This window comes from Cibotium barometz, chromosome 2 (genome assembly GCF_041138505.1).
Source record: "Cibotium barometz isolate CiBa-2024 chromosome 2, ASM4113850v1, whole genome shotgun sequence".
Taxonomy (NCBI): Eukaryota; Viridiplantae; Streptophyta; class Polypodiopsida; order Cyatheales; family Cibotiaceae; genus Cibotium; species Cibotium barometz.
In genome coordinates this window covers 36465129-36482752 of record NC_141047.1, presented here as the reverse complement: position 1 = coordinate 36482752, position 17624 = coordinate 36465129, and the positions used below count along the sequence as shown (strand labels likewise).

Sequence of the window (17624 nt, the reverse complement as noted above, 5' to 3'; positions counted from 1 at the left end):
GCTGCATCAGACCTTTGATATGAAGGATTTAAGTGATGCAAATCACATTTTGGGTATGCGGATACTTCGGGACAGAAATCAGCATGTGTTGTATTTATCTCAGAAGGAATACATTGGCAAAGTTTTGCAGAGGTTCAATATGGAAGGGGGGAAGAAGACTAGTACTCCTTTGCCTCCATATGTGAAACTCAGTGCTATGGACAGCCCACAGTCGGATAGTGACAGGGCTGATATGGCCAAGATTCCGTATGCTTCAGCTTGTGGCAGTCTCATGTATGCCATGGTTGCTACCAGGCCGGACATTGCATTTGCAGTGGGAGTGGTTACTAGATACATGGCCAACCCTGGCAAGAAGCATTGGGAAGCAGTGAAAGGTGTCATGAGAGGGCACACAGGATATGTGCATCTGCTTTGGCAAACAGGATGCATTAGTGCATGGTTACACGGATTCGGATTATGCCGGTCATCCAGATAACCGGAAGTCTACTACCGGTTATGTGTTTACATTCACAGGAGGTGCTGTGTCATGGATATCCAGGATGCAGAAGTGCACTGCCTTATCTACTACAGAGGCCGAGTATATTGCAGCCCACAGAGGCTTGCAAGGAGGCATTATGGCTATCTCGGTTAGTGGTTGATTTGGGTTATACAGGGGATATTCCATTGTTGCATTGTGACAGTCAGAGTGCCATCCAGTTGGCAAAGAACCTTGTCTTTCATGCAAAGACGAAGCATGTGGATGTGAAGTATAACTTCATCAGAGAGGTGATAGAGGACAAGCTGATTCAGCTTGTCAAGATTCATACGGATGACAACCCGGCTGATCTGTTGACAAAGAGTTTGCCTCCAGAGCGGTTTGCTCATTGCAGACACTTGATGGGCATTGGATGAGGCCAGTTTCAGCCTTGATATGGCCTTGTATATTATCATGTACATGCTGATTTTTTCTTTTCCTTTACTTAAGGGCACTTTGCCTTTAAGTGGGAGGTTGTTGGGGTAAAGGCATTATGCCCACCCTTATAGTGTGTACAAGCCCATAAGTTTTATAGTACATAGTACACTTAGTACTTTTAATGTACTAAGTGCACTATGTGTACTAGAGCAAATATACATGTGTGATAGGGGAGTCACACACTCATACTTGGTGAGTTGACTTATCCCCACATCTCTCTCTCTCTCTCTCTCTCTCTCTCTCTCTCCCCCTTCTTCTCTGTGTGTGTCTCCCACATGAAACCCTAACTTTCAGCTGAGCTTCCATAGCTCCCTTCAACTATCTTGCTATGTGGCAGTGCCACGTCATCAACAGCACATCAGTACATTTTAAAAAAAATTTCCACTTTTCTTAAAACCTTTTTTTTTCCGCTGCATTGCGTTTTTGCATGTCAGCAATTTGTATTTTGATGCTTCGGTGACATACTCCCTCTTTCCTTCTTTCTTCTCTTCCTCTTTACTTGTCTTTCTTTCCTTCATGTCTTTCTTTCCTTCATATCCTCTCTGAATTTCCTCCAATTTCTAAACCACTACATTGAGTACACGATGTATTGCTTTAAAATTTCATTTCATTTTCCAAGATGAAGTGTATTATCTAAAGTTTCTTAGTAAATCATGTGTATTTTTTAGTGAGAGCAGGAGAGAGCCTAGTTGAAGCTGTGTGCTGGTTGGGTTATGAGCCTTGGTGGCCACGTTGTGCGGAGGGATGAGCAGGCAATGCGAGCAAACAGAGTGAGTGGGGGGTGGGGTTTGGGATGATGAGCTGACAGGATGATCTGGACTGGAAAGGGTGGACTAGGCTTTCCACTTCTGAGGCTCCCAGTTGAGAGGGGTTCTAGAAACCTTAGAGAGGGGGGAGAGAGGGAGAGGCAGGTTTCCCCACATCTGGCTTCTTGTGCTTGTGATCTTCATACTCTGCATGTTGCAAATTGATCTTTGCTCTCTTGTGTTTGATAGGCTGATTCCCACAAGGAAAAACTTGTCTGGATTGCAGGTCACGCCAAACTTATATGGCAACCTTGTGGCAAATACAGCAGCAGGTATAGCTGGTGGAACTGGTGTAATGCCTGGAGGTAAGTAGCTGTGTTCAGCAGTTTTTATGTTTCTGTCAGTGGCAGTGGATTTCTACAAGAATACCTTTTTCTCTTTGAATATAATCGTTTAGCATGATCATCATCATCCAGGGAATGTAGGTGCAGAACATGCTATCTTTGAGCAGGGAGCCTCAGCTGGCAATGTCGGAAATGAGAAGCTTGTACAGCAGAAGAGAGCAAACCCTATAGCACTGCTTCTATCATCATCTATGCTCTTGAGACATCTGCAGTTCCCTGCCTTTGCTGATAGACTGGAGCAGGCTGTCATGGGTGTGATCAAGGAGGGTGTTCATCGCACAAAGGATATCGGTGGGAACAGCACAACACAAGAGATGGTGGATGCCGTGATTGAAAAATTGGGATAAGTAGAACCACCTGTTTTGGAGTGGTAAACAGACATCACTTGTGAGTTCTTTTTGTTTTCCGTTAACGTACACGGTGTATTGTGAGAATTCAACCCAGAATAAGCAAAGCAGTTTCCTGTTCATAAACAGGAAGCAGAATGAAAGAGGTCAATTTTCCTGAACCCAGCATGAAGCCTCCTACTATTGAGATGAGAATACCATGGTTAGATGTCTAGTTTTTTTGGTCGGGTTATGAACTGTGGGGCTGGCTTTCTGCATGTGTGTTATTGTTTGCTTCATTAGTCTCTCTCTCTCTCTCTCTCTCTCTCACACACACACACACACACGCGCACACACACACACGCATGCACGTGCACATTACGTCTCCTTTTTTATATCAGGCCCCTTTCCTACACAGGCTCACTTTCACCATGACTTCGACGTCATTTACGGGAAACCCCTCTACCATCGGCTCTCCACCCTTGACCCCTCAGCCGCATTGTTTTTACTCACAGCCCAATTCACCAATAGCTTGCACGAATCCGCCCAAGCTTCTTGTAGACCTACTGGTGTTATGATTGTTAACATAAAGAGAGTTACATTGGAAGACTTATGCAACACAAGCACACTCAAGTTTCTACTCTAATTTGGTGTAAATTATGAGAACCCAAGCTCAATTATACAATAAAGAATGTACAATGATTGTATGCACAATACAAACGGTCAACAACAAGCTGATGGAGAATGCGGACTTTCCTTGATCAGTGGCAATCTCCTACTGAGTACATCCTTCAGATGTGCAGGTGGGTTCTTGCTCTGGCCTGCGTCAATGGTGATGAAAGCTGAATAGCTGATGATGATTAGTGAGCAGGGGGAGGGTTCTATTTATAGAGCCTCTTAGGTTCCTAGGCAAGGGTCGGCATGCTCAATTGTTGCATGTCCGTCCTGTCTGATTTGCCCTCTTCCCTGCCACATGGATGTCTGGCTGATGTGGATTGGTTGGTGCCCAATCTGACCACACAGAGGTGGGTCACAATTCCTTTCTAGCATCACACCTAAGCTCCCATGTGGGACCATGCCTCAAAATAGTTAGTATGTGAAGATTGCAAAGCCACATGCTTATGCATCTTACAAGTTAAGGTGGTGGTTGGGTGATTATTGAGCTCCAAGGGCAAAGGATTATCCTAGCAGTATCTGCTGTCACTTTCTCGGCTAAGCGTGAGGATGACTTTTACCTGCTATTGAGCAGCTATTTTCCAGTGTAGATAAGCAGTGATGCATTGTGAGAGTTAAATTTAAAAACATCACTCACTCCCATCATTGGCCGTACTACTTGGCGCACATTGACCAAATCTTACACCTCCCAACTTAGCACACCTCTTAGATTCACATTGCTACACTCTTCACCATATCTAATCTTACTAAAGCCTTATGAAAACTTCGTATTGACATTGGTAAAGACTGCGAGAACTTATGAGCACTTTGGTCATGCACATGAGTTACAAGGATGGGGATCCATTGGACACTAATGACTATTGCATTATCATGATTGGACGTGCAGTGGCCAAGATATGTTGATTTGTGATAAAATCTGAATTTGTCTTTACATTGAGAGCGATAATTGAGGATGCGATAATTGAGGATGCTAAGTTGTGAAAGTGGTGAGTCTATTGTTCCTTTGTGAACTTTGGCAAAGCCTTTGATATTGTCTCAGACGTGCCTTTCAAGAATTGACCTTCTAGCGAGAGATGGTATGGTATGTCTGTCGATCATTAGAATGATTAGAGATGTCCTCTGTTTCATCCTCGTTGGCCTATACAAATATGAGAATCCTACATTAGACACATGGGCACAAACCATGTGATTTCTTTTGGTCTACAGGGGCTTACAGGGGCTTGCGAATCTTCCTTAGCACTAGTTTGGTAATTGGATATAAAAGTGGCATGGGACACTTTTAGTTCTGTTAAGTGGTTGACTCAAAAAAGTCAATTATAGTGAATTCTTTTCTATCCTATTTCTTATGCCTTGAACTCTATTACAAAAATATAGTATAGTAACTCATGATAAAAAATCAGACACCAGTCAAATAGTACAAGTATAGATGGGTTGGCGAATGTTTTTTTATATAAACTTAAAACTTTAGAAACTTGGGCGAATCTTTGAAAATTTCTATCTTATATGGCAGTATACAGTGTACTTTTGGCAAATTTGTCTCTAGAACTCGCTAAAAACTAAAAAATTTTGGGCAATTTTTCTTAATTTTTTTAAAAAAAGCGAAATAGCTTGACAATATCAAAGACCCCTCAAAAATAACCCTTGAGTCAAAAATAGTTCGTAATTTTTTCCTTGCCATAGTATGTTTACCTTTGATTTTTAGTAAGAGAATTATGCATAACTCTATAACTTGCATTCTTGGTAATAAAAACAAGGCCCAAAAAAGGTTAAAAAAAAGGCTTGGAAGGAGAGGTAAAAGAGCCTATTTCATATTTTTTCGAATCCCTTCAATCAAAATTAATCTTACATAATTCACGGCCTCTCAATTACCCTAAAACTGACATTGGTGACCTTGATTCTAGTAGTTGTTTCCTTGCTACCAACACCACCAATATGAATTCTATTTGCATCAACGGATTCGTCTCTTCATGCTAAATGTGGTAGTAGTTTTTCTAGATCCTTAATGGGCTAGAATATGGAGGTTCTAGTAGCATTTCTAGAACGTACCTAGGTGGAACAAGCGCCTGAAATCTCATGGGAAGTTGTATGGTATATAGGTATGATTAGGGACTTTCACTTACACTTAGTATAGTTCTTGGTTCAATTTTAGGGAGACACGAAGTTGTGCAAGCCTTGTTAGATAAACGTCTAGTCATATATGGTTGTGAAGTATCTAATCTTGCTTGACTTGGTCATGATAAAATTGGAAGGGGTTTGGTTTTCTCTTTCTAGTGTATGTTGCACACTTTGAAGGACATTTGCATTGATGAAATAATCACAAAGCCAAAAATTGAATTTGTAATCCCTTAAAAAAGACATTGTCATGTCACCTCACCATCGACTACCACAACCCATTACTGCTACACTAAAGCTAATTGGCCAAACTCGGACTGGGAAGTAGTAGCAAAAGAAACAAAGAAGATAGATACTCAAAGATAAGTAACAAAGAAGATGTGGGTGCTAAAATAGAAGCCAAGTCAAAATCCGACCTCACTAATCCTAGCCCAAGAGGTCAAGGTTAGATGGGAATGTCGATGCAAACAAAAGCCCACCAAAGTTGTCACTAGGAAGCCACAAGAACCACACGAACCTTCCCAACCCAAGGTCATACTAAGTGCCAATCAAATTGGTGTAAAACAGGAGAATAAAAGCCACAAGAACCTTCCCAACCCAACGTCACACTAAGTGCCAACATCACACGTGCCAATAAAACTGGGGTAAAATAGAAGAATTACATGATTCCCTACCCTAAGGCAAAGCTGTTGTCGTAGACACATAAGATCACATCTCCAAACAGGAAATGTATCCATAAGAATCTACTACATATTCTATGGACTGGTTGATTCAATGGATGGATCAAGAGTTACTGCAATCCAAGGATGAACTAGAAATGCTATACCAACAGAACCCCTCTACATCAAGAGTTTCATCCAGATATGCTTGGGTTTAGCCAAGCGAGCTCCAAAAAAGCAAAGGAAGTTAGGAAGAAGCTGCAACACCAAAATAGAAGGATGACACATAACGTGATCACAATCATAGAACTAGCTCCAACAAGGTGGACTTACATGCTAACTGAGTTTTAATACTATTAACAACCACTCAAAAGCCTCTTTACTGAAAATTGGGACACATTCATCACCATGATTCTTAAGGAATCACGGTTGTGATTCTTAACCTTGCAAAATCATGCCAAACCAAGATGGGTAAAATCCACATTTATAGCTATACATGATTCCTAGAATGCATATTTAGCCTTCTTGATGCTTCACAAGTTTCATTGTCATGATTTTATAAGAAACACGATCATGACTCCTACCCTTGCAAAATCACGGCAATCACTGTGAATCAAATTGAGACAAAACCTCCAAATCCTAAACCCCCATGATGAGCTAAGATTGCTTATGCTTGCATATTTCACCATTTTGATTCATTTTGCCTGACGTGATTCTCATCGTGATTGGTTGGCATGATCACTTCACATATACTTAGACCAATGATATGCTACCATGTGTCACTCACACATTAATACCCAACCGCCGTCGTGATCCCATCGACTACAAAGGTGATTTATTTCATCGTTCTTGTCATTTTCGAGTTCCTGCTTTGAGCTTTCATTGCTTCCTCTTGCAAAACGATTGCATGTGCTGCATATTCATCCATCAAAGCAAGAGAGATGCCAATAAATCGCCACCACACACAACACACTTGGGGTGGGAGCATCATCATCATCAGTTGTACCTTGTTTTGGTCTCAAGGGCCATTTCGGCCTTTAGGAGACGTTAATATATCTTTCTTTCTTTCTTGTTGTTGAGTTTGCTTTCAATCCATTAATCAACACACCTAATTGAAACCCTCGTTTAAAAAAAAACATAACTCAAATCTCTTTTCTCCTCTTATGAATGACATAAACCTTGCATGTACTCACATATAAGGGTATGCACTGCCTAGGAGAATCCTTCTAAACCCTCAAAATAAAAAAAATCACAACATCAAATAGCATGATTTTGTAGATTTGCACAACCATGGTGGCTTGGCATCGTGATTGTAGAATCACGGCAAATGAGACTTCACAAAATAAAAAATTGGCAATACAATAATATTATTAGAGATGCCAATGGCCCTTTTTAGGATGAATTTCAACCATACACTCACCGTGATTCTACCTACAAAATCATGGCGATGGGGATGGCCATGTCAGCAAGAGTCACGGCTCTGCTGAAACCTCTAACAAACATTAATTAACCACTACAAAATGTAAAAGAAGATGCCAATAGCCCTTTCCAAGATGAATCTCAACAAAACTCTCACCGTGATTCTACACCTTCCAAATCACAACTGAGATTGGCCACGTTAGTAATCATAATGCCATGTTATCTCTACAAAATCATGCCACTGTCCACCGTGTCTGGAAAATCACGGTTAGAAGATCGACATGAAAGGACGTAGACCAAGTTACATTATACTTCCCAAAGACAATTATACTTCCCAATGTCTTTGGTGCATAAACAAGTGAAAATAATGCCATGTGGCATGTTGTGATTCCGTAGCCTACAGAATCATGACCATAACTGACATAATCCAAAGAGTTGAAAATCATCCTCCAGTTCCCTCATACACATCTTTATTGATACCGAAGTCACAACCTAACACTAGATGTCCCAAACTAATAAGAAGAGAACACTAACAAAGGAAGGAGGTGCTCCTACCAGTCCTTTGACTGATAAATCTTCTTTTTTCAGTGTCATGGCCAAGAGTTGAGCTCGGACCCCTTCCTTAAAAAGCTAGGGTCACCACTGACCTCGGGTGTGGTAAAGACTGAACACTAAAGAAGAAGAGCAAGGGAAAATCGGCCAAGACGATGCATCAGAAGACCACCCACCTTGGCTCACTCATGGAGAAGTGTCAAGGAACCATAATCAACCACACCGAGAAGGTTGAGAACAAGAAGGAGTACTTCCAGTACCACGGCCAACTCTAAGGCACCATATCTGGCCTCCCCGCACACTCTATTTTTTGCACACAAAAAAGAGATTATTTTATTAATCAATGATTAATTAATACTAATCACTAGTTTTTGGTACAATTGATGGTTCAAATTTACCATTGGGTATCTGATACAGATCCCTATCACTTCATATTGCAACTTGGAGATGGTTTGATACTCCAACCATTCAGTACTACTACAGGATCAGCTACACTTGGCTTTATGTAATTTTTGGTGAATTTATGCTCATAAATCTGTTGTAATCATCATTTAACACTAGATTTGAGTTGTAAAAGGGTAGACACTGCCCTTGAATCTTGAATAGGATCAAGAGGTAAGACTCCCTTCACATCATCATAAGCACGAGAGGCACAAGAAATAGCTAAATTTAATGGGTGGGGAGCAGTTCCATACATGGCAAACAAAGACCATGTATTTGCTCATGAGAAAAAATCTGTGGGGTCTAGTTGAGAGAAGAGATGAATGTCCAGAGGAGATTGGGGAGAATGAGTGGAAGAGCAGGAATGAGAAAGCATTAGGGCTCATTGCACTTAGCCTAAATGATGAAATCATTCACCACATTGGCACTTAAGCAAAAAATTCAAAGAAATATGCTAATGCAATTCTACAAACTTGACATGAAGGAAAGTGAACCTCTAACCACACACTTGAACAAATACAAAGGCATTAAGCAACAACTTGCAGCCAACCATTGGGAAGAAGGTAGAGGATGATGAGGCACTAACAGTGCTTCTGAAGAGTGTGGACAAAGGAGAATATGAGAACATTGTGGTAACCTTAAAGAATGTACCAGAATTGAAGCTGCATGAGATAGAAGGAGCTCTACTAAAGCAAGAGACCAAGGTCAAAGAAGAGAAGAAAGGGTTGGATCCAACAACTGGAGAGGAGAGAGCATTCTACACCCGAGGAGGATTCTCACAAGGATGAGGATGAGGAAGAGGCAGGGGAGGAGGAAGGACCTTCATTTACCACAATTGTGGGAAGCTAGGATATATGGCTAGAGACTGCTATAGCAAATTTAATGAAGAAGGATCAACATTGGCAAACTTCATGGAGACTCCTAAGGAAGAGGAGTTAGGACATCTTTTCCAAGAGAGAAAGAGAGAGAAACCCCACAACCCAATGTAACCTGCCCCAACAGAGTAAAACCACCTTTGAGCCACCGATGATGTAGGCCATGTGGTAGATGTATGTGTAAGCACTTTAGTCAAGGTCACGGGTACTTGTAGTAGCTTTGGACACATAGAGAGAGAGAGTGTCAAGGACTATGAGTTAGGGACTTGAGGCCCTCGCGGGCTACCAAGTAAGAGGGAAACTTGGTATAGGGTCCAGGTGTGCTAGAGTTATTAACTTGAGGGGATGTGTTGAAATATGTAAGTGAATGGGTGTGTGCGGGAACAAGCCCTTAGCAAGAGACTGTAAAAGGGAGTCTGTAATTGAGTGGGTAGCAGTAAAAGGTGAGAGGTATCTATTGATGAGAGAATCAAGGGTAGCATGAGTGAATATAGGGGTATAATTGAGTGGGTAGCAGTAAAAGGTGAGAGGTATCTATTGATGAGAGAATCAAGGGTAGCATGAGTGAATATAGGGGTGTGGAAAGATTCTAGGAAAAGGTGCCCCCAGATGTAGGGGAGGTGGCACAAATCAAGGAGAAATCAGTGGGATTAACGCTTGGCATCTTGTGGATGTAAACCCTATAAATTGAGGCATTGGCCTAATGAGTATTTGTTGGTTTTTGAGCATCCATGCCTACATTAAGCTATTAGTTAATTGTACACTAATCTCATCTTAATCATCATCTAATCACTTGCTAGTTATGTTGATTCTTGCATTTGATCCACCGTAGCTCATCACATTTCTACAAATCTAACAGATCAAACAAAATACTACTAGATATGCAGATCCTATCATAATTATGTCTGTGTTCAATGGGAACTTGGAGCTAACAAAGGGGGATCCATCTATATTTACCCCTTACGTCCCATGCTCTTAGCTTTAGATCTTAGTGTAGAGTACTTCTTTCATTCCACTAACTTTACTGAGGGGGTGAGGAGCTACTAAAGCCCACTATTTTTGCCACTCTTGTATAGCCCCCTTTCCCAAGATACAAAGAAGCCTTGAGTGGATGCTAACACATGGGTGGGTGGAGGCTTGGGATACACACCAAAATTTACTCTTACATAACAACCAAACATCTCATATATATGGTATTTTAAAACTTTTTGATACAATATGTGCACATCTCAATACCTTAATGGACACACTTGTTAATGATTTTGACCAAGTGCTTACATAATACCCAACATTTCTTGAGGAGGAGGATTTCCATGCACTTCATGTGACATATTCATCTCCAAAAAGCCACCATCACCCATCGATGAAGGGGATAAGGATAAGGATAAGGAAGAAGAAAACCCTACTACCTACCCAGTGTTTAGCCCAATCACATCTTATTTATCTAACATCTCTGATAATAAAAATGAAGGGGAAGCTAACCAACCACTAATAGAGAGTGACTTTCCTTCTACCTTTTTTGATTTCACTACTAACCCACTTGACCCCGAGGAACCATTTTGGATGGCTAGCTAGAGTTTGACCCTTCTCTCCTTAGCCAAGATAAGAAGAACTAACCAACTATAGGAAAGATCCAATCCTAGGTCTCCTGCCAAAAGAGTACAAGTAGATAATCCAAACATGCAATCCTTTGCTAAAACTACATCTCATGAGAAGGGCACTTCTATAGATAACACCATTTTGATCCGACAATGCCAATTATAGCAAAAGCTTATGACAATGCCCCAAAAGTCATGAGTTCACCATATCCAGTGGTTGGTGATAGGCCAAAGGTAGTAGAGCTTGGATCTTTGCACTAACAAAAGAGACATTATGGTGGGTGAACGTGGCAAGGAATTCAAGGCTCGCAAATCCGTGGCTTACAGACTTGCTGGAAATCAGGGTGGTAACATTTATGATTTCTTATGCCTACATGTAAGAGGAAAGAAAGAGAATCCAAAAGAATCAAGAGGTGGGTATACGGCAACATATAGGCTGATGTCGATGGCCACATACCAACAAAAAGATTTAGTATCCAGGTAGCTTGGAGGGTCCATGCAATCAACCAGTGTGCGGACATCTACACAGCTACCCAAGACCACTAATAATCTACCCTCTATACATGTTGATCAAAAGAAGATATATAGAAAGGGATTTCCAAGAAATAAGGGCCGAGGACTCTCACTTTATCTATAATTTCCCCCACTTCCATCATAGTAGGTTTGACAGACTGAATAAATAAAGGTAGTATATGCTCACTACAGTTCAAGCATGGGAGGGCCATACAAGATCCTGCCATAGTCAACAATAAGATTCTTCATGCTAATCATCCTTCTAATCGACATCTAAGATGACTATGTGCACATTTATAATAGGGAGGGAATGAAGTTCAATCTAAACAAAGGGCCTTCAGACAGTGACATAATGTACTATTGCCATAGGCTTAGATGACTTTTGTCCTATGTGCGTATGAAATTTGAAGACAGTGACATAATGTACTATTGCCATAGGCTTAGATGTCTTCTGTCCTATGTCCTATGTGCGTATGAAATTTGAAGACATGATTGACATCGGATTCTGGAAAACACTAAACTTTCTTAGAAGAACAATTCAAATGCTCGAGATGAGGAAGAGTCAATACAAAGAATATCTAGGGAAACATGCCCTATATCAGTGAGATTCGGAGGATAGAATCTACATTTGAGGTAGGGGGCTGTTAACTCCATTTGGTTAAGTGAGCATCTCTCCACTACACATGAGAGATAACATAATAAGTGTCATGAAACAGCACTATAAACGTTGTAATTATGAAAACGACTAGCCATGCCTAAGCCTAAGTGGCTTTGTAATCATTTAGTTCATTTCTTTTTAAGGTTTGGGCACCCAAGTGTGAATAAGCACTAGTTGTATAAATACCAATTTCTCATAATGCAAAGACACAGTCCCCCTTTGTGCCAATTGAGTGTGGGATTATCTCCTTGCTCTCTTGGGTGTGTTTATGGTGTGTCAGAGAGTTGAGAGGAGAGAGTGATATATTCTTGGTGCATGTTCCTCTTGTGTTTATATCTATGAGTGTAAGAGAGATTCCTTGCAAGGAGAGTGGTGACCTCTTGGTGGTGATAGCATGAGGGAGGAGGAAAACGAGTGGAGCTAGAAACCACTAGTGTAGCTTGGAGTCTTCAAGAGACATGAATGGAGTTAGAAACCACTAGTGTAGCTTGGAGTCTTCAAGAGATACGGGCTCGGAGTCGACAAGTTCCCCGCAATATGTTAAGGCAAAAGCATTATCCATTACATTTAAGGAGGGATAGTGTAGCCACTGACACATATAGATAGTAAGGCTTGCTTAATTGATTAGTGTTGAGAGCAATTGGTGTGGTAATATGGCCTACTTGTTGAGTACAAGGTGTTGGGAGTCATTAATGTGGTAATATGGCTTGTATATTGAATGCAATATGTTGAGAGCTAATGGTGTGACCACATGGTTGGGTACAATGTGTTGAGAGCCATTCATATCATAAACATGGCATATCTATTGTTGAGAATACAAGCTCATCTCGGGATCTAGTGGATAGCGGTAGTATGTGGACACCAGTCTAGTAGTGTGTGTGTGGACAATAATGGCCGTGTCCTATTGGCCAAGTGTGTGGACATTAGCTTTAGGTTATTTCAGTGTGAACTTATCATTAGGAAATGTACTAATTTTTTGTGGAGTGCAATGAAGGAAAGCTATGGAGCTTATGTGAGAAACTATGGTTAAGGTGTGTCTCATGTATTCTCTTTTCATGGTATTAAAGCCTGGGTATCTCTCATTAGGGTTTCTTGAGTGAGTAAGAAAAAGGAAAAATTCTGGTTTTTGGAGCTTTCCATTGAAGTTGTGGAGCAACGAGAAGCTGTGGAGCACACCAAATCAACAGATATGAGAGCTTGGACTATCGGGTAAGAATAGCTTAACATAGTTGAGCGGATTGCAGGTGATTTAACAAAGTTTAAGCAAATAGTGGGCTGCCCAAGCAAGTGAAAAACTAGTTTTTCAAGCTCTTCATGGAAGCTGTGAAGAGGTTAGAGTGAATGTCTGGCAATGTGGAGTTGTTATATTGATTATGGAAATTTAGCAAATGTTTTTGGCATCTAGATGTGAAGCTATAGCAACATTTGAAGCTTTGGTTGTGGAGGAATCTAGCAATTAGTAGCTCAACAAAGAGGTGGTTATCCATGGTCATGTATGCAAGAGCGAAGCACTTAATGGTTTGTATGTACACATTTGAGGCATTGGACATTGCCTATTGAAGTTAGCAACAAATTGGAAAGCATTTCAACTCAATATTGAAGCAGCTAGCAGCCTGTCCTCTAACGTAAACCCCTTAAAAGACCCTGAGCAGTAGCTAACCACACTTGAGCTCAATCAACCACCCTCAGCAGCTAGCTAACCACACTTGAGCTCAATCAACCACCCTCAGCAGCTAGCTAACCACACTTGAGCTCATTCAACCAACTTGAGCAGTATAGCTAACCACAATTGAGCTCATTCAACTGCCAAAATATCATCATTAGATGTTAATAAACCTTGCTAAAAGCAATACATTGGTTGGTCTTGGGCTTGTATAAGGTATAATCAACAAAAAATGTCACTATGATGACAACCAGCGCAGAGGTTTGCAGAGGATTATATAGAGCGTACAAGGTCCAAGGAGGTGATTGACCCATTAAACACTATCATTAGGTATTGATTATCATTGTTAATCTTGCCATTGAGATGTGGCAAACTTGTGGAAGCTACAACAATCAGGAACAAGTTGGAGAAGGCCTTTTCAGATAGAGCTTTTATGCTGAGATTAACCTCATCTTAGCAAAGTGCACCTACTAAATAGCTAAAACTCAAGCTAATTAGCTCAAATGGAGGAGCATACTTGTTAACATCCCCTTCTACCTGATGTAGGTTCTGTCCTCAGAACCTATTCTCGAGGTCGAAAGACCTGGTTGCCGAACTCATGATGATAAAATTTTTGATAGGACTTACGATTTTTTAGGGTTTTTCTGAATGTATAATGGGAAGTCCAGAACCCAGTGTCTACCATGTCCTCAAATGTAACATGCATGTAACTTGGTAGACATTTGAGAGGCGATGGTAGTACAACATTATGCCGCGCTCATTGGGGCCATAGTTCATGTTGAAGAGTAGATGATCTACCTCAAAGCCATCATATCTTTCTTTGGGTTAGTTAATGAGCACCATGATCATTTTTAAGAATCGAACACTAGCCACAATTACTGGATCTGGAATACGGCACCACGCACATATCCATGTCAGCATTTGCTGTCGTTGTTGTGCTATAGTTGCAAAAGCTGCTGGGACAAATAATGGAAAGTTGTGGCATAGATGTGAGTCGCGTTGCTTTGCATCATGGAATTCTAGGGGCGTCATCCTTCTTATTATTACTGGCATGTACAGTGGGTCCACTCTTTGTGTGGGTGGGGCACATTGGTATTGTTGACTATACTCTGGAATGGTTAAGTGTTCCTTCCACCATGCTGGCTGTATACCAAAATCTTCTATTTTGGGATTTGCATCATTTGTGACTATTGTGGTGTAGCCCCCTCGTGTATGTACAAGATGTGATTTTTGCCATCGGCAAAAATAGTAGCTCTCATCATAAAGGTAACAATTCTGATCTCCAGTAGATCTGCCAAATGAGGGTTGGCCAGTTTGGTATGCTTTGCCACATTTGCCCATAAAGTTCCTTCTCCTGCCACCACTGGCAAAAATTCCTCCACTTCTGGCAGTGGTGTGTGGAGAGGATATGGTACATGAGGTTGCCTTGTAGACGTGACTTCAGAGTAGGCTTTTGGTAGTATTCCTCTGGTTGGTTAAAATGGTGTGATTTGCATCAGCACCTTGAACATCAATTTCGGCTTTAACAAGGGGTTTCCTACTTTGATTAATCCTTTATATTCTGCACTAGATAAAGACTCAAGCACAGTGTCATCAATAAAAGGCTGAATTTGTCTTGTGGTTGAATGTGACGTACCTCTTGAGTTGGCCATGGTGGAGATGGGTGGGGTGCTAGGTGGCAACTCCTCGGGGGCAAGAGTGTCAATGGGAAATTCTAAAGGGATAGAAGGAAGACGAGAGAATATACAATCTGCCTCATACTTGTTAGTAGAGGTAACACTAGGGTGTGGATGTAGTAGTTTACTTACTATAGAGGAAAACACAGGATAAGTGGTAAGATTTGAAGAACTTGGTGTTTCCTGTTGACCCTCTCCGGAGCTAGAGGGTGGGTAGGAGGGCTTGTTAAGTCTCATAAACTCCTAGAGTTCTATGATATCTTCATTACTTATATTAGGATATTCGATGTGTACTTTATCAAAGTTATAGATTACTATAGTCATCATGGCTTCTAGATGTTTATGTATATAATGATAAAGTTTGAGAATTCCATAAGGATGATAGAGGGTAGATTCATTGATATTTAAGTGTTGGTGTGTGTGATAAACTTCTAGCCATCCATGACTAATTATTCATTGATAACTTCTTGTTACAACCTCGTAGTTGGTTGGTGTATTAGGGATATCATTTGGTACAAACAAGTCAAGTTTATCGACATTGTTGTCCAAGACATTTGAATTTTGCAACACCCTACACCAACTATGTAGGTTGAGCATGTTGAAATTAGAGCAATGTGATGAGCTATGGTGGATCAAATACTAGAATCAATATTATTAACAAAGTGATTATCAAATAATTAGTGAGTAATTAGTGAGTAATTAGCAAATAATTAAGACGTAATTAGTGAGTAATTAGCAAATAGCTTAATGTAGGCATGGATAATCAAAAACCAGCAAATTCTCATTAGGCCAATGCCTCAATTTATAGAGTTTACATCCAAGCATCAAATCCCACTGATTTCTCCTTGATTCACTCCACCTCTCCCAGAATATCTCCACCTCTTTTGCTTGATTCTCTCCACCTCTTCACTTTTCCCAGAATATCTCCATACTTCCTAGATCTTCTCATGCTACCCTTTATTCTCTCCCAGTAGATTCTTCTCACCTTTTCATAGGTTCTTTCACATTTACACATTCTCTTTTACAGCCTCTAACCAAGGGCTTGTTCCTGCACACACCCTATTCACTTGTATATTTCAACACCTCCCCTCAAGTGAATACTCTCTGAGCACACCTGGACCCTATACCAAGTTTCCCTCTTACTTGATAGCCCGCGACCAGTGCCTCAAGTCCCTAAACTCCATAGTCGACACTCTCTCTCTCTATGTGTCCAAGGCTGCTATAAGTGCCCGCGACCTTGACTAAAGTGCTCACACATACATCTACCACGTGGCCTACATCATCGGCGGTGGCTCAGAGGTGGTTTTACTTTGTTGGGTTGTGGGGCAGTGATTAGCACTGATTGATCAAACTGATAGCAAATTAATCCACTATTTTGTGTGCAAAAAACAGAGTATACGGGGAGTCCATATCTGGTGCCTTAGACTTCAAATGAGCTCAAATGCTTTCAAAGACATCAATAGCAATGAGTCTAATAGAGGATTAAGCCAATAAACACAATATTTGACCAAATATTGAATGCTTAATCTTTGTTTTACCAAAGTCACCTGCAGATTTGATGAAGAGCTTGGATCTCACTGTAGACTTGATCAAATTGAATTCTATCTTCACCAGCTTGTAGAGCATGCTTGAAAACACCTAGGGCTATGAGGAATTAGACCAATTTGATTGGATGAAGTAGCAATGTCAAAATCTCCTAAGAAAAATGACGCCAGCAAAAATCGCGATTTCTCCTGCATTTCTTGGCGGTTTGGGCTTTTGATTAGCTTGGCTGGAGCTCAAGGATGTTGGCTAGCTAGGGTTAGAAGCAATAGGCCTAATTTTATGTGTGCAAGGAGCTAGAGCTCCTCCACTAGCTAGGGGTGAAGAGGTGAAGTGATAAATAACTAAAATTTATCTACTAATCCTAATTAATTAGATAATGGGCTCATAAACCTGATGGATTCTAGGCATGGCTCTGATAGCATGTTGAAATTAGAGCAATGTGATGAGCTATGGTGGATCAAATACTAGAATCAACATCATTAACAAAGTGATTAGCAAATAATTAAGACGTAATTAGTGAGTGATTAGCAAATAGCTTAAGACGTAATTAGTGAGTAATTAGCAAATAGCTTAATGTAGGCATGGATACTCAAAAACCAACAAATTCTCATTAGGCCAATGCCTCAATTTATAGAGTTTACATCCAAGCATCAAATCCCACTGATTTCTCCTTGATTCACTCCACCTCTCCCAGAATATCTCCACCTCTTTTGCTTGATTCTCTCCACCTCTTCACTTTTCCCAGAATATCTCCCAAAATATCTCCACACTTCCTAAATCTTCTCATGCTACCCTTTATTCTCTCCCAGT

The 17624-nt window shown here is 40.8% G+C and overlaps 1 protein-coding gene across 2 annotated transcripts in view; it reads left to right on the top strand.

The window, feature by feature from the left end:
- The window catches only part of LOC147641006 (isocitrate dehydrogenase [NAD] regulatory subunit 3, mitochondrial-like), a 39720-nt gene extending 37053 nt beyond the window's left edge, over positions 1 to 2667 (top strand). Inside the window, exons 3-4 of one of the 2 annotated variants that reach the window (XM_086817209.1) lie at positions 1985 to 2063; positions 2175 to 2667. In XM_086817209.1, the coding sequence (XP_086673335.1) occupies positions 1985 to 2063; positions 2175 to 2449 (354 nt within the window). In that variant the 3' untranslated portion in view covers positions 2450 to 2667. Of the gene's footprint in view, positions 1 to 1947; positions 2064 to 2174 lie in introns of both variants that reach the window. The other variant, XM_086817218.1, reaches the window with a different exon arrangement.
- The last annotated feature ends 14957 nt before the right edge of the window (positions 2668 to 17624 follow it).